Source organism: Kogia breviceps, chromosome 2, assembly GCF_026419965.1.
Source record: "Kogia breviceps isolate mKogBre1 chromosome 2, mKogBre1 haplotype 1, whole genome shotgun sequence".
NCBI lineage: Eukaryota > Metazoa > Chordata > Mammalia > Artiodactyla > Physeteridae > Kogia > Kogia breviceps.
This window is the reverse complement of record NC_081311.1, coordinates 129,642,932-129,668,077: the sequence shown is the minus strand read 5'-3', so window position 1 is coordinate 129,668,077 and position 25,146 is coordinate 129,642,932. Positions and strand designations below refer to the sequence as shown.

Below are 25,146 nucleotides of genomic sequence, written 5' to 3'. Positions count from 1 at the left end.
TAACAGTGCAAGAGGGTTCCCTTTTCTCCACACCCTCTTTAGCATTTCTTGTTTGTAGACTTTTTGATGATAGCCATTCTGACCAGTATAAGGTGGTACCTCATTGCAGTTTTGATTTGCATTTCTCTAATAATTAGTGATGTTGAGCAGCTTTTCATGTGCTTCTTGGCCATCTGTATGTTTTATTTGGAGAAATGTCTGTTTAGGTCTTCTGCCCATTTTTGGATTGGGTTGTTTTTTTAATATTGAGCTGAGCTGTTCATATATTTTGGAGATTAATCCTTTGTCCATTGATTCATTTACAAATATTTTCTCCCATTCTGAGGGTTGTATTTTCATCTTGTTTGTAGTTTCCTTTGCTTTGCAGAAGCTTTTAAGTTTCATTAGGTCCCATTTGTTTATTTTTGTTTTTATTTCCATTACTCTAGGAGGTGGATCAAAAAAGACCTTGCTGTGATTTATGTCAGAGTGTTCTTCCTATGTTTTCCTCTAAGAGTTTTATAGTGTTCAGTCTTACATTTAGGTCTCTAATCCATTTTGAGTTTATTTTTGTGTCTGGTGTTAGGGAGTGTTCTAATTTCATTCTTTTACAGGTAGCTGTCCAGTTTTCCCAGCACCACTTATTGAAGAGACTGTCTTTTCTCCATTATATATCCTTGCCTCCTTTGTCATAGGTTAGTTGACCATATGTGCGTGGGTTTATCTCTGGGCTTTCTATCCTGTTCCATTGATCTATATTTCTGTTTTTGTTCCAGTACCACAGTCTTCATTACCGTAACTTTGTAGTATAGTCTGAAGTCAGGGAGTCTGATTCCTCCAGCTCCGTTTTTTTCCCTCAAGACTGCTTTAGCTATTCGGGGTCTTTTGTGTCTCCATACAAATTTTAAGATTTTTTTGTTCTAGTTCCATAAAAAAAATGCCATTGATAATTTGATAGGGATTGCATTGCATCTGTAGATTGCTTTGGGTAGTATAGTCATTTTTACAATATTGGTTTTTCCAGTCCAAAAACCTGGTATATCTCTCCATCTGTTGGCATCATCTTTAATTTCTTTCATCACTGTCTCATAGTTTTCTGCATACAGAAAACTTTTTCTTTTGTCTCCCTCGGTTGGTTTATTCCTAGGTATTTTATTCTTTTTGTTGCATTGGTAAATGGGAGTGTTTCCTTAATTTCTCTTTCAAATTTTTCATCATTAGTGTATAAGAATGCCAGAGATTTCTGTGCATTAATTTTGTATCCTGCAAGTTTACCAAATTCATTGATTAGCTCTAGTAGTTTTCTGGTGGCATCTTTAGGATTTTCTATGTATAGTACCATGTCATCTTCAAATAGTGACAGTTTTACTTCTTCTTTTCCAATTTGTATTCCCTTTATTTCTTTTTCTTCTCTGATAGCCCTGGCTAGGACTTCCAAAACTATGTTGAATAATAGTGGTGAGAGTGGACATCCTTGTCTTGTTCCTAATCTTAGAGGAAATGTTTTCTGTTTTTCACCATTGAGAATGATGTTTGCTGTGGGTTTGTCATATATGGCCTTTATTATATTGAGGTAGGTTCCCTCTCTGCCCACTTTCTGCAGGGTTTTTATCATAAATGGGTGTTGAATTTTGTCAAAAGCTCTTCCTGCATCTATTGAGATGATCATATGGTTTTTATTCTTCAATTTGTTAATATGGTGTATCACATTGATTGATTTGCTTATATTGAAGAATCCTTGCATTCCTGGGATAAACCCCACTTGATCATGGTGTATGATCCTTTTAATGTGCTGTTGGATTCTGTTTGCTGGTATTTTGTTGAAGATTTTTGCATCTGTATTCATCAGTGGTACTGGTCTGTAATTTTCTTTTTTTGTAGTATCTTTGTCTGGTTTTGGTATCAGGGTGATGGTGGCCTCTCATTCTCATGGTAGAAGGAGTTTGGGAGTGTTCCTCCCTCTGCTATATTTTGGAGGAGTTTGAGAAGGATAGGTGTTAGCTCTTCTCTAAATGTTTGATAGAATTCGTCTGTGAAGCCATCTACTACTGGGCTTTTGTTTGTTGGAAGATTTTTTTTTTTTTTTTCGGTACGCGGGCCTCTCACTGCTGTGGCACAGGCTCTGGACGCACAGGCTCAGCGGCCATGGCTCACGGGCCCAGTCGCTCGGCGGCATGCGGGATCCTCCCAGACAAGGGCACGAACCCACGTCCCCTGCATCGGCAGGCGGACTGTCAACCACTGCGCCACCAGGGAAGCCCTGTTGGAAGATTTTAAATCACAGTCTCAATTTCAGTGCTTGTGACTGATCTGTTTATATTTTCTGTTTCTTTCTGCCTCAGTCTCAGAAGGTTGTGCTTTCCTAAGAATTTGTCCATTTCTTCCACTTTGTCCATTTTATTGTCATATAGTTGCTTGTAGTAATCTATCATGATCCTTTGTATTTCTGCAGTGTCAGTTGTTACTTCCCCTTTTTCATTTCTAATTCTGTTGATTTGAGTCTTCTCCCTTTTTTTCTTGATGAGTCTAGCTAATGGTTTATCAATTTTGTTTATCTTCTCAAAGAACCAGCTTTTAGTTTTTATTGATCTTTGTGAGTGTTTCCTTCATTTCTTTTTCATTTATTTCTGATCTGATCTTTATGATTTCTTTCCTTCTGCTAAATATGGGGGGTTTTTTTGTTCTTCTTTCTCTGATTGCTTTAGGTGTAAGGTTAGAGTGTTTATATGAGATTTTTCTTGTTTCTTGAGGTAGGATTGTATTGCTATAAACTTCCCTGTTAGAACTGCCTTTGCTGCATCCCATAGGTTTTGGGTTGTCGTGTTTTCATTGTCATTTGTTTCTAGGTATTTTTTGATTTCCTCTTTGATTTCTTTAGTGATCTCTTGGTTATTTAGTAGTGTATTGTTTAGCCTCCATGTGTATGTAATTTTTACAGCTTTTCTCCTGTAGTTGCTATCTAGTCTCATAGTGTTGTCAGAAAAGATACTTTATACAATTTCAATTTCTTAAATTTACCAAGGCTTGATTTGTGACCCAGGATATGATCTGTCCTGGAGAATGTTCCATGAGCACTTGAGAAGAAAGTGTATTCTGTTGTTTTTGGATGGAATGTCCTGTAAATATCAATTATGCCCATCTTGTTTAATGTGTCATTTAAAGCTTGTGTTTCCTTATTTATTTTCATTTTGGTTGATCTGTCCATTGGTGAAAGTGGGGTGTTAAAGTCCCCTACTATTGTGCTACTGTCAATTTCCCCTTTTATGGCTGTTAGCATTTGCCTTATGTATTCAGGTGCTCCTCTGTTGGGTGCATAAATTTTTACAATTATTATATCTTCTTCTTGCATTGATCTCTTCACCATCATGTAGTGTCCTTCTTTGTCTCTTGCAGTAGTCTTTATTTCAAAGTCTGTTTTGTCTGATATGAGAATTGCTACTCCAGCTTTCTTTTAATTTCCATTTTCATGGAATATCTTTTCCATCCCCTCACTTTCAGTCTGTATGTGTCCCTAGGTCTGAAGTGGGTCACTTGTAGACAGCATATGTACAGGTCTTGTTTTTGTATCCATTCAACCAGTCTATGTCTTTTGGTTAGAGCATTTAATCCATTTACATTTAAGGTAATTATCAGTATGTATGTTCTTATTACCGTTTTCTTAATTGTTTTGGGTTTGTTATTGTAGGTCTTTTCCTTCTCTTGTGTTTCCTGCCTAGAGAAGTTCCTTTAGTATTTGTTGTAAAGCTGGTTTGTAGTACTCAATTCTCATAGCTTTTGCTTGTCTGTAAAGGTTTTAATTTCCCCATCAAATCTGAATGAGATCCTTGCTGGGTAGAGTAAGGTTGAAGGTTTTTCCATTTCATCACTAAATATGTCCTGCCACTCCGTTTTGGCTTGCAGAGTGTCTGCTGAAATATCAGCTGTTAACCTTATGGGGAGTCCCTTGTATGTTATTTGTTGCTTTTCCCTTGCTGCTTTTAATATTTTTTCTTTGTATTTAATTTTTGATAGTTTGATTAATATGTGTCTCCTTGTGTTTAATTATGTGTTTAATTAATTAATTGTGTTTAATTAATATGTGTTTCTCCTTGGGTTTATCCTGTATGGGACTCTCTGTGCTTCCTGGACTTGATCGACTATTTCGTTTCCCATGTTAGGAAAGTTTTCAACTATAATCTCTTCAAATATTTTCTCAGACCCTTTCTTTTTGTCTTCTTCTTCTACCCCTATAATTTGAATGTTGGTGCATTTAATGCTGTCCCAGAGGTCTCTGAGACTGTGCTCAATTCTTTTCATTCCTTTTTCTTTATTTTGCTCCCTGGCAGTTATTTCCACCATTTTATCTTCCAGCTCACTTATTCGTTCTTCTGCCTCAGTTATTCTGTTATTGATTCCTTCTAGAGTATTTTTAATTTCAGTGATTGTGTTGTTCATCACTGTTTGCTCTTTAGTTCTTCTAGATCCTGTTAAATGTTTCTTGTATTTTCTCCATTCTGTTTCTGAGATTTTGTATTATCTTTACTATCATTACTCTTAATTCTTTTTCAGGTAGGTTCCCTATTTCGTCGTCATTTATTTGGTGTTGTAGGTTTTTACCTTGCTCCTTCGCCTGTAACATATTTTTTTCTAGTTTCATTTTTTTTTTTGATGGGTGGTGCTATATTCCTGTCTTACTGGTTGTTTGGCTTGACATGTCCAGCACTGGAAGTTGCAGGCAGTTGGGTAGAGCTGAGTCTTGGTGCTGAGATGAGGACCTCTGGGAGGCTCACTCCGATTGATACTCCCTGCGGTCTCAGGTTCTCTGTTAGTCCATAGGTTTGGACTTGGAACTCCCACCAAAGGAGCTTTGGCCCGACCTCCGGCCTGGGAACCAAGATCCCACAAGCTTCGTGGTGTGGTAAAAAAATAAAGGGGGGGGAAGAAAAAAAAAAAAGAAGAAAGGAGCAGTAAAATATCAAAGAATAATAAACAAAATAAAATTAGAAAGATGAAAACTATATTAGGAAAAATAAAACTATAATTGAAACATGCAACAAGGTAAAATAAAACCACAAAAGAAAAAAAAAGTGTGTGGGGGCGAACAAGCCAAAAGGAGAGAGCAATAACAAAGTATAAAGAATAAAGTAGAATTAGAAAAATAAAAATGTAGAAGAATCAAGAGCAGTGAATCCACAAGGTGAAACAGAACTCCAATCTAAAAAAGGAAAAAAGAAAAAAAAAAAACCTTGGCTATGGGGGTGGAGTTTTGGCAAGGGTGGAACTTAGGCAGGGGCGGGGTTTAGGGTGGGATGAGACCTAGGCAGGTGGGGATGTGACGTTTGAGCCTGGGGTGGGGCCTAGGCCCTGGGTGGGTGGGGGGGTGTGGGGGGGTGTGGGACACAACATTCAAGTGTGGGGCGGGGCCTCTGCTTAGGACCTGCTGCAGAAGGTAGAGGCAGCACATTGAAAGGAGGGCCTCTGGAGGGTGGAGTTCTGGAGTTTGGAGGTAGGGCCCTGAGTTAAGGTGTGTGGGTGGGGTGTAGGCCCAGCTCCTTGGAGAGGGTCTCCGAGTGTAGAGGTGGGGCCCTGGGTGGGGGTGTAGGGGGGGGCTTGGGCTCTGCACAGCAGGAGGGAGGCTCTGAGGGCAGAGGATTAGGCCCGGGAGCCCAACAGCCTTCCTGGTGCCTAACAGGCTTCCTGGTGCCTGAGTGGACAGGGAAAGCACTGGCCCCATTCCCTTCTGTTCCTTTATGCCCTGCTGTACCGTCTCCCCCCGCGTCTCCCCCGCCACTAGACCCCTAACCATGGGTGGGTCCCGCTGGGTGTAGGAACTCCTCCCCTCCCCCAGCCGCCCCTCACGGGTGTCGGTCCTGGAGGTCTGGCCTTTACTTTTCCTCCACCTTCCCTCCCTCTCACTCCCTCAGGACCTGTGCAGCTGGAGGGGCATAGGTGGGCAGAGGATCAGGCCCCAGATCTCAACAGGTTCCTGGGGGTCCAAGTAGTCAGGGGAAACCTGGCCACACTCCCTTTTGATTCTCTGCCCTCCCAGTGGTTCCCCAAGTTCCCCCTTCAGGTGTGGGATCCCTTCCCCTCCCACAGCCTCCCCTCAGCAGCGCCAGTCCTGTCCCGCATCCACTTCTCCCCGCCCTTCACTCCCTCCACACCCCACATCCTACCCGGTAGCTGGCTCTTCCTCCTGTCCCCTTAGGTGTGTGTGGCCTACCGGTGCTTGGTAGGTGCCCTAGTTGGGAGGAGATGCGAATTCCATGTCCTCCTAGTACGCCATCTTGACTCTACCTCCCTCATTGCTTTTTGGTCTTAGGATTCTTTGATACTCTTAAAAGTTATTGAGTGCTTTTGCTTATAAGGGTTACATATATTGCTATTTACAGAAAATAAAACTAAGAAGATGTAAAATATTTTAAGTTTGTTTAAACAATAATAATAAACTCGTATGTTAACATAACATTTTTCTTTAGGAGAAATAAAACCAAAAATAGTGAGAAACGTGGCATTGTTTTACATTTATGAAAATCTCTTCAGTATCTGGGTTAGCAGAAGATACATAGATTCTCATATCTGCTTCACACACTTCATTAGCTGTCAGGGCTTTGATGGCACCACATGTCATACAGCAAAATGTGTAGGAACTTTTTCTCTCCATCTTTCTCCACATCTCTCCTCTAATAAGTTTCCTCTAGCCCCTTAGCTGAGTTTGTGTTTTGTTTCACCCTTACTTCTCTTGATCCAACCAGATAAAATTAACATTTTATGAATTAGCTCCTATTCAAACAGGAAGAGTCAATCTTTGTAATTCAAACAGAGGTTGCCTTTTTCCATAAACTCTCAGTTCTAGTAGTTATGATTCTTTGGAAACCAGTTTAAGAATGGCTATCATTGTTAGAGTTTTAAGAGTTCAAAAATAACACCCTTTTTTCTTCTTCTTGAGTTGAAAACCAGTAAGAGAGAAATACTGGGCAGATAACTACTAGATAGCAGGACTGTAGATCTTCACCTGCTCTTGGGTGGCATGGACCACTGCAGACTTCCCCTGAAAGGGGAGATCAGAAAAAGAAAATCCAGAAGGGGCTGAACCACATGGCCCAGCATCTTCGCCAGACTTCCCAGTCATCTGTCATTCCTTTCCTGCTAAGCAAGAGAGAGAAAAGAGGCCAGAGGATCTTATTCCAGAAAGAACTGGAAGTAATTGTCCCCCCTGTTCTCAACAAGATGCTTGTTTATGTTGTATCTTTTATAAATGTGGACAACAGAGTTTTACTGTCATGAATTAGTAATGGCTCAACAGCCACCCTCTCTCTCAGTAATGACTAGCATAAGAAGGCTTAAGGTCACCTTCCCAAAACTCAAATCATCATTTATTTCCCTGTACTCTCTACAACATGGTTAACAGAACTATTGAACAAGTCACTTCTTTGGACAGAGTCCATGTTGCAGTTTGCTTATCATGAGGGTTATTAGATATGACACGGCTTGAAAAATTAGATGTCTTGTGAAAACTCTAGTGAAATTTGAATAGTCATGCAATCTGTTTTATAAGTTTTTAGGCTAAAACTGTCAGGATGTGTGCCCATTATGAATCAATTTTAATTATAATACATTCATGGGGGATATTCTAGGAAGTGTAAAATCCAGAAACACAGGTTACTAAGTTTTAATCCCAGCCCTGCCATGCACTGGCTGTGCAACCTCAAACAAGTTCTAGTTCCATATCTTCTCTTGGCTTCATTTTTCTGAATTATAAAATGGGGAAAGTCAGAACATTTTCCTCATAAGAGCGTTACAAAGTTTAAATAAGAAAATGCAGGCAAAGCATTTATTATGTTTGAGGCACAATAATTGCTCAGTATAGGTTCATTAAATATTATATATATTACAAGAATATTATTTTTATGTATTTTTGTAATCCAGAACATTAGGCAATTATATGACATATTATTTTACTCCCTCATTTTCTGATTTCTGCTTTTTCTGGGTTAAGTTTTAGCCATTGATCTATACTGTGGGGCATTTAAAACAGCTGTTTGAAACTTACCATCGTCATTCAGGAAGAGTTATTGGGAACTATGTTTCATAGCATCATCTCTGTAAAGACCTTGGGGGAAATAGTTCCTGCAGGTCTCAGTCTAAAGAATTGATGTCCCTTTCCCATGCATTGGGTTTGTGTTTCTATCTTAAATTGTATGACAGATCATGTTTCCTTTTTTAAATTGCTGTTGAAGAAGCTCGGCAACAAACTTGCAGCCCTCTGTTAACAAAGTGGACTCTATGTTGTGACATATTTTAAATACTAATCTTAACCTTCATCTCTCTCTCCCACCTCATCTTTATGTTCTCTTCCTCCCCAGTTTCTTCACATAATTTTTATCTTCTTTTTGCTACATCTTTGTAAGAGACTGCACATACTTTCTGAATGAGAAGAAACATAGATATATATTTAAAATAAAAACGTGTGAGTGTAAAATAAATCTTTAAACCTTAGGAACATACTTGACCTAATGAAATAGTTGTGGGTAATTTCATTTGATTAGTTTCTTGGTCATTGTATAAAACTGGTTTGAATGAAAATGCTTTAGGTGATTTGTGATGTGGGTGGCTGTACGATGTCACTACAATGTCACTCATCTCCCTTGAGCTTGTGATTATATGCTCTTCCATATCAAGCACATAACTGTATGTGTTGTTGCTCTTGCCTAACAGCTGTCCAGATAAAATTGGCGTTTCTCTTGTATTCTTTTCTTTTAATAAATTTATTATTTATTTATTTTTGGCTGCGTTGGGTCTTCTTTGCTGCATGTGGGCTTTCTCTAGTTGTGGTGAGTGGGGGCTACTCTTCGTTGCAGCATGCGGGCTTCTCATTGTCATGGCTTCTCTTGTTGCGGAACACAGGCTCTAGGCACGCAGGCTTCTGTAGTTGTGGCATGTGGGCACAGTAGTTGTGGCTTACAGGCTTTAGAGCACAGGCTCAGTAGTTGTGGCGCACGGGCTTAGTTGCTCTGCAGCATGTGGAATCTTCCCAGGCCAGGGCTCAAACCCATGTCCCTTGCATTGGCAGGCAGATCCTTAACCACTGCACCACCAAGGAAGCCCTCTCTTGTATTCTTGAGTAAGTAGAGTTGAGGTTTTAAAGTGCCACAAAATGGTAGGAATGGAGTATCAAAAGACTTGACAATTAATGCATCCTTTATAAGGGAAAGTGAGGTTAAGGTGACAGGGCAGATTGTGGGTACTGAAAGAATTATATATAGCAGGGGGAAGAGTTATATATAGCAGGCAAGAAATGTATATAACCAGGGGCACCAAACAATCAATTTTTATTTGCTGTTGGTTCACATTCTATTTAGGGAATATTTTGAGGTTTTATATTGTTTTAGTAGTTTCAAGGTATTATATGTCTTTTTACAGTGGTTATAATTATTTTCTGTCTTTGAAACCCAAATCTCGAATATTGAAAACTATTATTTTTCCTTAATCCTAATTTCCTTCCCCCCAAATCTAATCAGTTATCAAATCCCATTACATCTTCCTTTAAATCCCCATTAGTCAAATTAGGGACTATAGGAGGTGAGTTTAAAATCCTTTTAATTTCTAAATGTCTGCAGATCTCTGCCCATAATCACTAGTCTTCTTGCCTAGATTCAGTAGACTCTGTTATGGCCTCTCCTGTTGCAGAGCACAGGCTCCAGAAGCACAGGCTCAGCGGCCATGGCTCATGGGCGCAGCCACTCCGCGGCATGTGGGATCTTCCCAGACCAGGGCACGAACCTGTGTCCCCTGCATTGGCAGGCGGACTCTCAACCACTGCACCACCAGGGAAGTCCCTGGTAGACTCTTAAAGAGTTCTTCATGTTTGGCCTTTTGCTTCTCAAATTCTTATTTATTTATTTATTTATTTATTTATTTATTTTTGCTGTACGCGGGGCCTCTCACTGTTGTGGCCTCTCCCGTTGCGGAGCACAGGCTCCGGACGCTCAGGCTCAGCGGCCATGGCTCACGGGCCCAGCCGCTCCGCGGCATGTGGGATCCTTCCAGACCGGGGCACAAAACCGTGTCCCCTGCATCGGCAGGTGGACTCTCAACCACTGCGCCACCAGTGAGGCCCTCAAATTCATTTTTATACCTCATCAGCAAGTGAACCTATTTCATTGCCATCATGGCTGGATCTGTTGCCTATGAGACTGTCTAATGATGATTCACCTTTTCAAGTGATGCATCATTAGGATGAATTAGTTTTAATTGCACTAATGGTAGTCTCAGAAAGTGGAAATTTCTTTTAGTTTGTTTTAAGGATGCTAAGAAGTAGTGAAGTTTTCCCTAAGAATTTTAGATATTCCAGAAATAATACTTTGTACTTTGAGGAATTTAGGACTAAATAAGAGTGTTATAAGTCATGTCTAGCATATACATATTAGCTGCTAATATAATTTCTCAATGTTTTTTGGCTGGAATTTAATGTTTAATGCTATAATCTGGTTTTTGATGCCAGAATGCATTTATATGCTTCTAATCTGCTTGTATTTTATTTTATATTGAACAACATATAACTTCTATTTTGAAATTATGGCAAAGATTCTGTAGTCAAAATCCATCACCAACACTGGAGAGACTACTAAATAAGAAATTTTAAGTCTTATTCAAAGGAATTTTTCTTTTTGGTGGCATGTGGGATCCTAGTTCCCCAACCAGGGATCAAACCTGAGCCCCCTGCATTGGAAGCGCTGGGTCTTATTGCCAGGGAAGTCCTTAAAGGAATTTTAAGCCTTGTAATAGGTGTGACTCCTGTGGTCAGACTGTAATCAGCTACCTTTTAATAATAATAAATACAAATACTATTAAAGTTGTACAGAGAGCAGTAACACTTGTATTGTTGATGTTTTCTTACTTTGCAACATATATCATGGCATAACAGCTATATCGGGGAAAATATCATGCAGAAACATATTTATCTGTTCTCAATTAAGTAGTTTGTTATGTTATTGCATTTTTCTTTGTATGATTTTTTTTTTTTAACCACTAGAATAAACCCAGATGGTTGTTTTAATTTTTATAGCATTGAAAGAAACAATGTAGGGTCCATATCAAGTTTAGAATCATAATTTTCAAAAATGAGTCACAATCAAGATATATATACATATTGATTACTAATTAGGGTATGGCCATATCAATAATAGCAATGCTATTTGGAACAAAAATCAAGTAGAATGTACTAGCTTTTCCTTGTAGTTTTTCCCTTCGAGTTACTAACTTGATATGAGATTGTGTCTTATTTATACATTACAAATGCTTATTCTGTTTATGGCTATATAGTATAAGTAGCATGTGCTAGCGTTTAATAAAGTTTATAATTTTCTGATAAATTTGGTATTTGGTGTATGGCATGTAGTTTTTTTAAATAAAAGTTTATACATATGAACAAAAATAGACTGCATTCTGAATGTATGCATATCAATATTTCAGCCTTTTCTTAAAAAGTTATTAAAATGATTAAAAATACTAATTACGTAAATACTGTACTTTGTTTTTATAGAACTTTCACCCATAATCTTTTTTTTTTTCTTTTAAAGATCAGTGGATAAGTCTGTCATAGTGTATGATACTGTAAGTATTTCAAAATCTTGTGTGATCTGTGTGAATTATGTTTGCTTATTAGGCTACTGAACTTCAAGTTTAGCTAGGCAAGATGAGAAAAATGTACATATTTTTTCTGTTTAGGATGCCCAAGAATATAATATATACATTTTCAGAAATGCTAAAATAGTTATGCAGGTAAGGTATTGGTTCTGGGACAAGCCCTTAAATATTTCAATAATGGTTTTAAGATAGATAGATGTTGGGCTTCCCTGGTGGCGCAGTGGTTGAGAGTCCGCCTGCCGATGCAGGGGACATGGGTTCGTGCCCTGGTCCGGAAGGATCCCACATGCCGCGGAGCGGCTGGCCCCGTGGGCCGTGGCCGCTGGGCCTGCGCGTCCAGAGCCTGTGCTCCGCAACGGGAGAGGCCACAACAGTGAGAGGCCCGCGTATAGCAAAAAAAAAAAAAAAAAGAAAGAAAAGATAGATAGATGTTTAGTCTGATCAAAGAAAATATAGATTTAAAGAACATCAATATTTTAAAAATCACTTTAAGTCAATTTTTCTTAAACTCTCACACCAGGTTTCCATAACAGCAAAGGAATGTTTACCCAAGGGTTTTGGGAAGGTATAGCTGAAAGCTGAAAGTGGCTCTATCACTTTAGAGTCCCACCTGGATTTAGAGACTAGTATAAGAAGAGTAGGTTATAAAGGATTTGGAAAAATGGGACTTTTTGGTAGATGCATGTGAATAAAGACCAGGTTGCATAAGTATGAAGAAAAATGAACGTTTAATATATAGTGATGAAAATATTCTCCAAAAGAAATCGGTGTTGAGTAGGACCTTACAGTGGTTGAGCTTAGGTTGTAGCTATGCCAGCAAAGAAATAGAGATGTGAATTAGCAAAGTGTAGTGGGTCAAGCAAGGAAGCTAAGCTAGTCCTCCACACAGCAGTTCAAATTATTGAGTTCTGGAAGGAAGTGGGAAAGAGTACTCAAACGAGGTGAAATAGATCCTTAATATTTCTCAGGAAATTTTCATGAGATTTTACATTCACAGAAATAGCTATAATGTTAAATTTTCTCCATAAAATATGTATATGAGTCTCAGTTAAATACATCTAGTTGTTGGATGGCCAGTAAGTGTACTCAGTATTGAAATGACTAATTTCTACTCACTGGTCTGCAATGGGTACAGTCAAATGCCATAGCAAAAATATAAATAATTTCATGGTTACTATTAGTAAGTTGAGACAAATCAGCCAGGAGTATATTACACTAAAAATTTTAGCAGACAGCAGTACTGATAATTGAGAAAGAGTGAAATAAGTACTTGATAATGTTATTAGTTATAAATGCTATTGTCTATTCATTGGGTAAAGTTTTGGTTTATATTAGTGACTCATAATATTAGAATACATAGAGTATATAAACCATTCAGGTCAAACAAGTCTTTATCAGTAGCTTTACTCTTTCCTGAGTAAATATAAAGCTGTTTGTGTTGTTTTTCAGAATACTGAGAATATACTTCACACCTTGACTCAGCACACCAGGTCTGAACTTAACCTCACTTTGTATTAATATAATTAAAAAATTGGTCTGAGGATATATAATGGTTGTTTTTGTTAACTAGGTATGTCACAACTTGTGCCTTTGCACCCAATATCCTTTTACTTGCTACTGGTTCAATGGACAAAACAGTGAATATCTGGCAGTTTGACTTGGAAACACTTTGCCAAGGTTAGTAAGGATATCATGTGTAACCCATTTCAGCACCATTCACCATTAAAATGAGAAATTCAGTAATTTTTGGACAAATTATTCATGTTGCTTTATAAGCATACATCCAAATTTAATATAATTTACAAGTAATTTTAGAGAACCCAGTGTTAAAGTTAACCCAGACATCTACATTAAAACTGTTGGTAAATGCTTTTGGATGCACATTCATGTATATCATACCTCCCATAGTTTTGTAAGCTCTTTATTTATACTCCATACTAATTTTTTAGATAAATATAGCCTAGAACAAAATAGAAATGATAGTTTTATCTTGTTGGTTTTATCAAGCAACATTGACACATAATTTAGGAGCTTTATTTTTATCACTGTCAGAATTAACCAATTAGTGGTGCTGATATGCAGATGACAGATCACATATAATACTTCTGCTGATATGAATTTTATAAAATAAAGATAAACTTTTTTCTGGAGTGAAAAATGTTCCAAAAGAGTAGCATTTAGTGTAGCATTAAATAATACTTTATACGTAGTATTATTTGATTTTTTAAAATTTCTTAAAGGACGTTAAAGTAGAAAACACAGACTTAAGAAAATTTAATTTACTTTTTAGTACAAAGTGAGAATGTTTATAAAGGATATACTTTTGCTTGTTGTTTTTTCACTTACTTTTTGTGGGGTTTTTTTTGGTTTGTTTTTTAAGCAAGGATCGCAGAAGATCAACCAAAGCAAGTTACTGAAGATTGGTCAGAGGACGATGTCTCCAACTGGCTTTGTGCACAAGGTTTAAAAGACCTTGTTGGTATTTTCAAAATGAATAACATTGATGGACAAGAACTGTTGAATCTTACAAAAGAAAGTCTAGCTGATGATTTGAAAATTGGTAAGACTAGTGAAAGTTAGGCAGTCTTAAAAACAACTTTTAATAATTTACTCTGAGATTGGTTTTAATTGCATTAATGGTTTCCTCTTAATAGTCTAGCACAGTAGTAGTTCTGGTATATGTCTGTGTATAGAAGTACATTATATTTTTATTAGATTATGGAAAACAAATGTTACATATTGTTTAGGTAATTAAAGCTATCATGTAACTAATTTTTAAAATGTATATATTTTTAAAATTGTGATATAATTCACCCATTTTAAGTGTACAGTGCAATGACTATTCAGAGTTGTATAACCATCACCATTATCTGATTCCAGAACATTTTCATCATTTCAGAAAGAAACTCCATTCCCATTAGCAGTCACTCCTATTCCTTGTCTCTCTGGCTCCTGGCAACCATTAATCTACTTTCTGTCTCTAAGGATTTGCCTGTTTTACATTTCATAAAATGTATGGCCTTTTGTGTCTGGCCTTTCTTGCATAGCATGTTCTCAAGGTTCATACATGCTGTAGTATATATTAGTACTTCACTTTTTTATGGCCGAATAATACTCCATTGTATGAATTTATCACTTTTTGTTCATCCATTCACCAGTTGATTGGATTTAGATTGTTCCCATTTTTTAGATTTTATGAAAAATGCTTCTATGAACATTCATATACAGGTTTCGTGTGGGCATCTGTTTTCCGTTTTCTAGGGCATTACCAAATCATATTGACAGAACTTGGCCGGAAGAAGATGTCTCCTTTTGTGATCGGGAGTTGGGAATGAGTGTTATTAAACTTAATTGCTCAGGAAGAAAAGACCCTTTACCAGCTTGAGGGCTAGTAGCCCCTCAGTATGGGCAATGAGCAATTTGGCTCTATTTACTATAACTCTGAAAAGACATCTGGCTCTTAATAAGATGACAAATTAAATAGGCCATCCTCTCCTGTACCCTCTTCCCCACCCCCTCCCCATCCCTGGAAATGCTACATAATTGAAAACTGATGGAGTCTAGACACAAATAACCATCAAATATACAAAACAAAACTCTGAAAACTGTCGAGTGGAATTGGTGGATCATATGGTAACTCTGTGCTTGCATTTGAAGAACTGCCAGGCGATTTTCCAAAGCAACTGTGCTTTTTTATGTTCTCACCAGCAGTGTATGAGGATTCCAATTTCTCTGCATCCTCATCAACACTTGTTTAGTTTTTCAATTATAGCCATCCTAGTGGTTTCTCATTGTGGTTTTGATATGCATTTTCCTGATGACTAGTGATGTTGAACAACTTTCCATATGCTCATTGGCCATTTGTATACCTTTGGAAAAATGTCTATTCAGATTCTTTGCCCATTTAAAAAACTGGATTATTTGTCTTTTTATTGTTGAGTTGTTTATATAAATTTAGATACTAGACCCTTAATCAGATATATGATTTGTAAATATTTTCTCCCATTCTGTGGGTTATCATTACACTTCCTTGAAAGTGTCCTTTGATGCACAAAAGTTATAAATTTTGGTGAAGTCCAGTTTATCTGTTTCTTTTCTGTCATTGCTTGTACTGTAGATGTCATATCTAAGAAACCCAAACCTAATCCTGAATCTTGAAGATTTACACCTGTGTTTCTTCTATGACTTTTATAGTTCTAGCTGTTACATTTAGGTGTGTGATCAATTTTGACTTAATTTTTGTATATAATGTGAGGTAAGGATTTAGCTATATTCTTTAGGATGTATATATCCAGTTGTCCGAGCACCATTTGTTGAAAAGACTATTCTTTCCCCTTTAAATTATCTTGGCACCCTTGTTAAATATCAGTTGACCATAAATGTGAGGGTTTATTTCTGGACTCTCAATTCTATTTCATTGATCTATTTGTCTATCCATACGCTAGTGCCACAGTGTCTTAATTACTATAGCTTTGTAGTAAGTGTTGAAATTGAAAATTGTGTGTCCTCTATCTCTGGGGTTTTTTTCTCCCCAGGATTGGTTTTGCTCCTTTGGGTCCCTTGGCATTACCATATGAATTTTAGGATCAACTTGTCAAATTCTGCAAAAAAGCCACCTGACTTTGATGGGGATTATACTGAATTTCTACATCAATTAGGGGATTATTGTCATTTTAACAATACTAATTCTTCTGATCCATAAGCACAGGATATTTTTATGTTTATTCAGGTCTTCTTAATTTCTTTTTCAACAATGCTTTGTAATTTTCAATGCACAAGTCATTTTTTCTTAAGTGTACAATCCACTGGTTTTTAGTATACTCAGAGTTTTACAACCATCACCACTATCTAATTTCAGAACATTTTTATTCCCCCAAAAGAATCACATTCTTTCCTCTTTCTAGCCTCTTGGCAACCACTAATCTATCTTCTGTAGAAATAGGATCTACCTATTTTGGACATTTCTTTTAAGTGGAACCATACAATATGTGGCCTTTTGTATCTGGCTTTTTTAATTTAACCTTAAAAGGTTCATCCATGTTTTTGTATGTGTAAGTACTTCCTTTTTATGGCTGGATAATATTCCATTGTATGGCTATACCACATTTTGTTTATCCACTCATCAGCTGATGGCCATTTGGGTTGTTTCTGCTTTTTGGCTGTTATCAGTAATGCTGCTGTGAATATATATGTATGAGTTTTTGTGTGAGTATATTTTCAGAATTTCCCTTGGATACATGATTAAAAGTAGGATAACTCTACATATACCATTTTGAGGAACTGGCAAACTGTTTTCCAAAGCAGCTGTACTATTTTATATTCCCACCAGCAATGTGTGAGCTTTCCACTTTCTTCACCTCTTTGTCAACACTGGTTATTACCTATCTTATTGATTATAGCCATTCAATAGATGTGGAAGTGGTATTTCATTGTGGTTTTTGATTTGCATTTACCTAATGATATGGAGCATATTTTCGAGTGCTTATTGGCTGTTTATATATCTTCTTTGGTTAAAATTGGTTTGTCTTTTAATTGTTGAATTGTAAGAGTTGTTTTATGTTTTCTGGTTACTATCAGTACATCCTTATCAAAAACAGTTTGAAGTCTTACTGTTGTGCTCTAATGAACATAATACTCAGACACTTATCAGTATGCTCTAGTAAAATCTTAATTAACTAGAAAGCTTAGGAAATAGGATGTCCATAGTGAATTTACCGTTAATGAGGAGTCAAAGAGCAAAAAAAGTGTTTGTTATAGAAAATCATTCTAAAGTATAGTAGTATACTTTCATTACATAGTGAGTATAGTATGTGAACCTGTTTAAGTGTCTTGGAAGCTTATGGCCTTTTAAGAAGTTAATAGAATGATGATTTTGTGAAAATAATTAGAATCAGATGGTTTTGTACTCAGGCCATACTGTGAAAGTTATTTTTGTATCTCTAGTAACTTATTTTCCTTTATAATTTATAATTTACTTTTTCTTCCTAAAAGTAGGTAATAGAGTACAGGTTTTTCTTTGTTTTTGTGTTTTTTTTAAAGTTCTGGTGAATTTAGCATGTTCATTAGCTGATTTCTCATTACTCTCACAATAAGTTTTAACAATACCTTATCACACAGAAGCACATGACAATATAAAATAATAATTTCAGATTTCAACAAAGGATGTTTCAAAACATAAGAGAGCATAGCAAAAACAATAGGAATAGAATTCTGTCCCAATAGCCCGATAAATAAAGTATAAGAAATTCTTACAGGATTCAATTAATGGCCTGAAATAGTTTTTGAAGGTGAGTGTCGGGTTTAGTAGTTATGATCATTTTGAAGTTCAGTGAAATAAGTTTTGGAACTACCAGGCTCAAGCCAAAATTGAAACATAATTTAAATAAGTCTGCTGTGATCTAAAAGCTGAATTAGGAAGATCATTATAAATGGGAGACAAGAACATTGCATACTCTCTAGTAAGTAAGAAATTTGCTTTGTGTTTGTGCTTAAGATTTGGAAAGTTAGCAAATACAGCAAATTAAATACAGAATAAATAAGTAAATAAATTTTTAAATAAATTTTTAAGTAAATAATTTTTTTCTAAATCATTCTAAAGTATCAATATTTTAAAGTTTTTGCAAAACTATAAAGGGTCAGCAGGCTAACATTAATCTTCTACAAGTGCTACTTTAAGCTACAGTGAATTTCTGTTAGTCTTGAGTTTTAAGGAAGTAGGCTCTTCCTCAAAACAGTAAATTGGAGAAATAGAGAAGTGAAATTGGGTCTAGAAAAAATATGTTAAGAGGCAAACTGATGAGTATGTGATAATGAATTTTACTCTTGTGATGCATGACTATTTTACTTGCATTTGCTTTTGTGGTACAGCTGTTAAAACAGTTCCTATGTCAATGTGAATAAATATGAATTTAACATCATATGAAGGAAGTTAATTAATTTTCAATGAAGTATATTGGAGTGTTAGGGAACAAAGTAGTATATCTATTACGTTTGACACTTAAAAATTATTTTTAATGAGTCAAGCAATCTATCACATCTTTTTTCAATGAGCCTTTGTAAATATACAATAAAGGAACCTTCTATAGATTTGAGTATCTGTTGGAACCTGATATTTTAACCTATTGTAATAGTCCTTTTCTAGGGTATTGTTAATGAAAACTAAGGGTACAATAGACATACAGTTTTAGGTAGGAAATAACTCCTTATATCTAGTGCTATATTTGCATAAGGAATATCCAGAAAGAGATTACAGGTACAAGAGATCCTTGATATTAAGAGAGGTATGTCTTAAGACATGTGTATCCATGAATTTGTGAACTCTACGACAGCCTTTAATATTGCAGCCAAAAGGCATAAAGTATGAAGATAAACAACAAGAAAGTATCTTTGAGATGTGATACTAGGCAAGCAGTAAGTCCACTAACTAGCCATGTGATTTTCATCTGCAGTTTGGCTTCAATTTATATCCAGGCCTCAGGAATATTGCAAACTGCTACCTATCCTGGAGTTTGGAATTGCTGTAGACGATATAATGGTAGAACCATGAATGACAAATGACAAGGAACTATTGTATATCGTGTCAGTCCTTACCCTTATATTCAACTAATTATCAGTCATAGATTCTTAATTGGGAATGAGGTTTTTTTTTTTTTTTTTTTTTTTTTTTTTTTTTTTTTTTTTGTTATGCGGGCCTCTCACTGTTGTGGCCTCTCCCGTTGCGGGGCACAGGCTCCGGATGCACAGGCTCAGCGGCCATGGCTCACGGGCCCAGCCGCTCCGCGGCATGTGGGATCCTCCCGGACCGGGGCACGAACCCGTATCCCCTGCATCGGCAGGCGGACTCTCAACCACTGCGCCACCAGGGAAGCCCCGGGAATGAGGTTTTTTCAAAGCGTTCCCTCTCCTTTTTGCTTTTGTCTTTCCAAGAAACCATGAAAGCACATGGGACATTTTTATCATTTTCTGCTTTAAAAATTATAATATCAAATTATATCAAATGCTTTTTAAAACTTTATGCACCAGCTGTCTTAACATCCTCAGATTTTGGAAGTTTCATGTTTCAAATCCTAGTAATAATTCCTTATGTAGACTTTCACTTGTTGCCTAACTACCTATACTGTTAAGTAACAAGAACATATACCATTTTTTCTTTACACACAATTGAAGTGAAATAGTCCTTTCACATGTATAGGCCTGTGCACTGACCTGCTGTTAGAGTGGGCCCAACCCTTCCAGTTCAGCTGCTGCTCTTAAATTGGCCTACCCCACCTTTCCGAGAGTAGGGCATTTCGGGGTCTCCATTCCTCAGGCCTATCAGATGTCCTGTTGCTTCCGCATTGATATCAAATCACAGGTCTTATGGATGTTGGTGGTTTATTCTCTTCCACTTATATAGTGGGATTCATGAGGATACCCTGCTACCTTGTTTTGTTGGAAGTGTTGGTGGGATTTGATTTTGCTATCTCGTTGCTGTTTTTATGTGGGGATTCAGAGAAGTTTAAAAATTATATTGCTTCTATCACCATCTTCTCTAAATCCTTTAAAAAATCCCTACTGTACCTATAGTTGTATGTCCCTTTTCTTTCCTAATATAGTTTTTATGTCTTGTTTTCTCTTGATCTTTCAAATCAGAAGTTTGTTAATATATTTTATTTTTAAAAAATAAAAAGGTTTTAAGTTTTCTCCAAGAAACCAGCTTTTGATTCTGTTGTTCTGTCTCAGGGCATTGCAGAGGTGATTCAGTGACCAGCCCAGTGGGCTGTAATTGTTAGTCCAGGCCATAAGTGCTCTCTTGTTACCCTGCCTCCAGCTTATGCTGGCTTTGCTGCCTTAGCAGTGATATTTACAGGACAAAGTTGGGGAGAGTGAAGGCTACAAGTAGAAAGGTATCTTCCATTTGTGTATACAAATCTCTGCTTTAAGCTATTTCCCATCCCCTACTCTGGAACCTAGTTACTTCCGTTTCCTTGAGGGTTTTTGGAATTTTGTTTTGTATTTTTGATGGTTATTTGTGTCCAGACTCCATCAATTCTCAATTATGTAGCATTTCCAGGGTTCGGGAAGGGGTGGGGAAGAGGGTGCAGGAGGTGATGGCCTATTTTGTCATCTTATTAGTAGCCCGATGCCTTTTCAGAGTTATAGTAAATACAGCTAAATATTGCCCATTGCCCATACTGAGGGTTTACTAGCCCTCAGCTGGTAAGGGTCTTTTCTTTCTGAGCAGTTAAGTTTAATAACACTCACTGCCAAACCCCGATCACAAAAGGAAATGTCTTCTTCTGGCCAAGTTTTGTGGATATGATTTGGTAACTGCTTGGCTAAGGGCATTCTTAAATGACATTAAAATTAGACAAGGGTAACACAAAATTTAACCTTTTCTTATCCAGTACATTTTGAAATAGGGTTTCTATATTCTTTATTAATATTCTAAATATTGGCACACATGTATGTTTCACAGAGTAATATATATATTGTTTTAAAATATTAAATACCTCTATATCCTTATTACATGTTATATAATTTTCCCCTTAAATGCTATGACTTAATTATGTTATGTTTATTAATGTGTCTAATTAGTCTAATTATAAATGTGTTGTGGTGCTTTTAAAAAATTGTTTTAAAAATCCTCAATTTTGTTTGAATGAATTACATAGGAGATAAGTTATAGGAAAGCAGTAAAACAGTTCCTAAGATGTAGGCAGCTACTAGGTTGACTTGCCATACTTCCATTATGGTCAATGAGTCCAAATAGATTTGAACAGTTTGTTACTCATGGCACAGCAAGCAGCGTGAGCTTCATATTTACATTGGTTGCCCTTTCCACCTAGTCTTGTGGGGGCAATTTGTATTGGTGTCATAGCTGAGGAACCCTAAGTTTATGAAACCCCCCCACCCAGTCTTATAAAGGGACTGCTAGCAAACTAGTCCAAGAGGAAGACATTATCTTTGTACTTGTCAGGAAACAAATCTGCCCTCAGACTAGGAGGGAAACACTATCTCTAGCTTCCAAGTAAGTTTGCAGACATCCTTGAAAAGATTGCTAGACAAAAGGTGTCATAAGGTGTGTATAAACGCTGTAGAGAATTACCTTCCAATCAGAAAGAAAGCTGATTTGACTTTTTATGGGAACTCTGAGGTGTTCTGAAATGTAGTTCTTTTCTCCTACCCACCCTACACCCCCCCAAACACCTCCACCTAAAATAGAACTGTTAGCTAGATTATCTAAAAATATAAACAGATAATCACAGTAAACTTCCTAAACAATTTTATTAATCTTCCCCAAATTAAAAATTTAAGATAATTTTTAAAACTTTAGATAAAAGTAATACAAATGAATGAAATATATGTGTAGAGTCTTGGACAAACATATGAACTTTATTTGAGATTGTGTTTCATATGAGAATCAGCAAATAATATACCCAATTTCATAATGTTTAAAAATATAAGATGGAATTTTTATATTATCAAATTGAACATCTTTAAAAATGATTTTCAGGAAATTTTTTGTTGTCTAAATAAATTAACCTATAATAATGAGCCTTTTCTGATTTTGTGTGGTATATTAGTATTTGGGCAATCTGAAATTCTTGAGGAACTTGGAGAATCTAAAGTTATTTAGAATAAACTTTCTCTTATTTTAATCACAGTATTCTATACTACAAATATTGATTGAAGAATATATAAAGAAAAGGTTCCATATGGTAAAACAGAATGTCTGAAGATTTTTGGTTGTAGTAGATGAAATTTCTCTTCGTTTGCTGAAGAGTTGCATAAAGGTTACAAGTAATAGTTCTCCAGCCCTAACAGAATAATTTATTTTCAGAATCTCTAGGGCTGCGTAGTAAAGTTCTGCGGAAAATTGAAGAGCTCAGGACAAAGATGAAAACCCTTTCCTCTGGAATTCCTGATGAATTTATATGTCCAATAACTAGGGAGCTTATGAAAGATCCTGTCATTGCATCAGGTATGTGATGTTATTTATTCTAAGTTTCAGGGCATATTATGTACTAAATGAATAAATACTGTAGACAGTTCACAGAAGTTTTTTTAAATGTGAAACTTTTTCAAAATTATTTGTCATAAGTTCTTTCTTTTTAAAAATTCCTTAGATCTGAGGTGAACTATTGAACATTGTATATTTCTTAATGAATACAGTTGGATGGAGCAGGTTTGGATAAGATTAGAGACAAAAGAAATAAGCTTGGCAAGCCTTACTTAAACTTGTGAAATATGCGTTTAGTTACTAGAATGTATAGTTAAAATATTGTTTTTTAAGATAGACTGTTGAGATCTATTATATTTATTTTGTCTGTCATGAATTTAAACAACCTTACAGAAATAAGAATTTAAAGGTTATAAAGTTACAACATTTCACATTAATTTCTAATCTTTGTCAATGAACACAGACATACATACTTTACATAGTTGTAATCAGTGAATCCATATTGTGCTTTTTATTTTTAAGACTATGATATACATTTCTGAATATTGACTTAAGTCTACGTAATTTTCAGTGTTAATAACTTTATTCCATTGTAGCTCTATGCTACAATTTGACTCTTCTACTATTTGGTGTATGTATATGTTTGAAAAGCTTTATATTGTTAATAGCATTGTGCTGATATCTTGGTACTCCTTTCATTGTGTTGTTACCATTACTTAGGAGTATTTTCATGATATGTGTTCCCCAAAGCAGAATTAGCCAATCAGAATATTTTATGAATGTTAAAAAGAACAGTTTTGATAGTTTTTGTTAGATTTATTAGATTGTTTTCTAGGAAAAAATAGTTTAGAATGCTACCAGAAATGTATGTAAGTGTACCTGTTTTTCCAGTTTTGTGATCATTGAATTTTAGAACTCATTTATTTTTGCAAGTTTAATACTTGTTTGAAATTGTATTCCTTTTTTTAATTAATTTTTTTTGCTGAATTTACATTTATTTACTCTGATTTTGTTTGTTATGCCAGTAGTGTACTTTTACAGTTAAACTAAATTATTGTTAGTAAGTAAAAAAGCTTAAAAGTCGAAGAAAGTGTGCACATGTGGGTCCCTTTCTATTTGTTTTTATTTCCCAGAAATCTTTAGACTGCCTCATTTCTGGTCTGGATCAGTTATAGTGGAGGCAAAATTCCACTACAGTGGAGGTGTAGTGGAGTGTAGTCTGAGAGTGAGTTGATGGTTGATGGGGGTGATAATAAACTGGGACTTATGTCCTAACCTTGCTCATCAGAGAGACAGGTATACCACATTTGGGGAAATTTGTAATTAGATGCAGGCATTAATTATTTAAATATATCTTTTCTTAATTGTAGTAAAATACACATAAAATTTACTGTCTTAACCATTTTTAAGTGTATTACACTATTGTGTAACCAATCTCTAGAATATTTTGTTCTTGCAAAACAAACTATCTACACCTTCTTGTTTCTATGAATTTGACTATTCTACATATCTCATATAAGTGAAACCATACAGTGTTTGTCTTTTTGTGTCTGGCTTATTCCATTTAGCATAATGTCCTCGAGGTTCATCCACATTGTAGCCTGTGTCAGAATTTCGTTCCTTTTTAAAGCTGAATAACACGCCATTGTATGTGTACACTACATCTTGTTTATCCATTCATCCATCAGTGGATGTTTGGTTTCCTTCCAGCTTCTGGCTATTATGAATAATGCTGCTGTGAACAGGGATATACAAATATCTCTTTGAGTTGCTGCTTTCAATTCTTTTGGATAAATGCCCAGAAGTCGAATTGTTAGGTTATGTGGTAATTTTTTTTCCCCTCTTATTTATTTATTTATTTATTTATTTTTCACATCTTTATTGGTGTATAAATGCTGCACAGTGTTTGTGTGCTGCACAACAAAGTGAATCAGGTATATGTATACATATATCCCCATATCCCCTCCCACTTGAGCCTCCCTCCCACCCTCCCTATCCCACCCCTCTAGGTCGTCACAAAGCACCGAGCTGATCTCCCTGTGCTAAGCAGCAGCTTCCCACTAGCCATCCATTTTACATTTGGTAGTGTATATGTGTCACTGCTACTCTCACTTCATCCCATCTTCCCCTTCCCCACCCTGTGCTCTCAAGTCTCTTCTCTACGTCTGTGTCTTTATTCCTGCCCTGCCACTAAGTTCATCAGTACTGCTTTTTTAAATTCCATATATATGTGTTAGCATACGGTATTTGTTTTTCTCTTTCTGACTTCACTCTGTATGACAGACTTCAGGTCCATCCACCTCACTACAAATAACTCAATTTTGTTTCTTTATATGGCTGAGTAATATTCCATTGTATATATGTGCCACATCTTCTTTATCCAGTCATCTGTTGATGGACATTTAGGTTACTTCCATGTCCTGGGTAATGTAAATAGTGCTGCAGTGAACATTGTGGCACATGTCTCTTTTTGAATTACAGTTTTCTCAGGGTATATCCCCAGTAGTGGGATTGCTGGCTCATATGGTAGTTCTATTTTTAGTTTTTTAAGGAACCTCCATACTGTTCTCAATAGTGGCTGTATCAATTTACAGTCC

At 36.3% G+C, this 25,146-nt stretch overlaps 1 protein-coding gene across 13 annotated transcripts in view; it reads left to right on the top strand.

Annotated features, from left to right (window-relative positions):
* The window catches only part of WDSUB1 (WD repeat, sterile alpha motif and U-box domain containing 1), a 76,410-nt gene that overhangs the window by 17,023 nt on the left and 34,241 nt on the right, over positions 1-25,146 (top strand). For 9 of the 13 annotated variants that reach the window (XM_067026111.1, XM_059051814.2, XM_067026110.1 and 6 more), the window contains 5 exons: positions 11,541-11,574; positions 13,057-13,097; positions 13,178-13,284; positions 13,988-14,167; positions 22,430-22,570. In XM_067026111.1, coding sequence (XP_066882212.1) covers positions 11,541-11,574; positions 13,057-13,097; positions 13,178-13,284; positions 13,988-14,167; positions 22,430-22,570 — 503 coding nt within the window. Of the gene's footprint in view, positions 1-9,031; positions 9,083-11,540; positions 11,575-13,056; positions 13,098-13,177; positions 13,285-13,987; positions 14,168-22,429; positions 22,571-25,146 lie in introns of all 13 variants that reach the window. The other 4 variants (XM_067026104.1, XM_067026106.1, XM_067026114.1 and 1 more) reach the window with 1 other exon arrangement.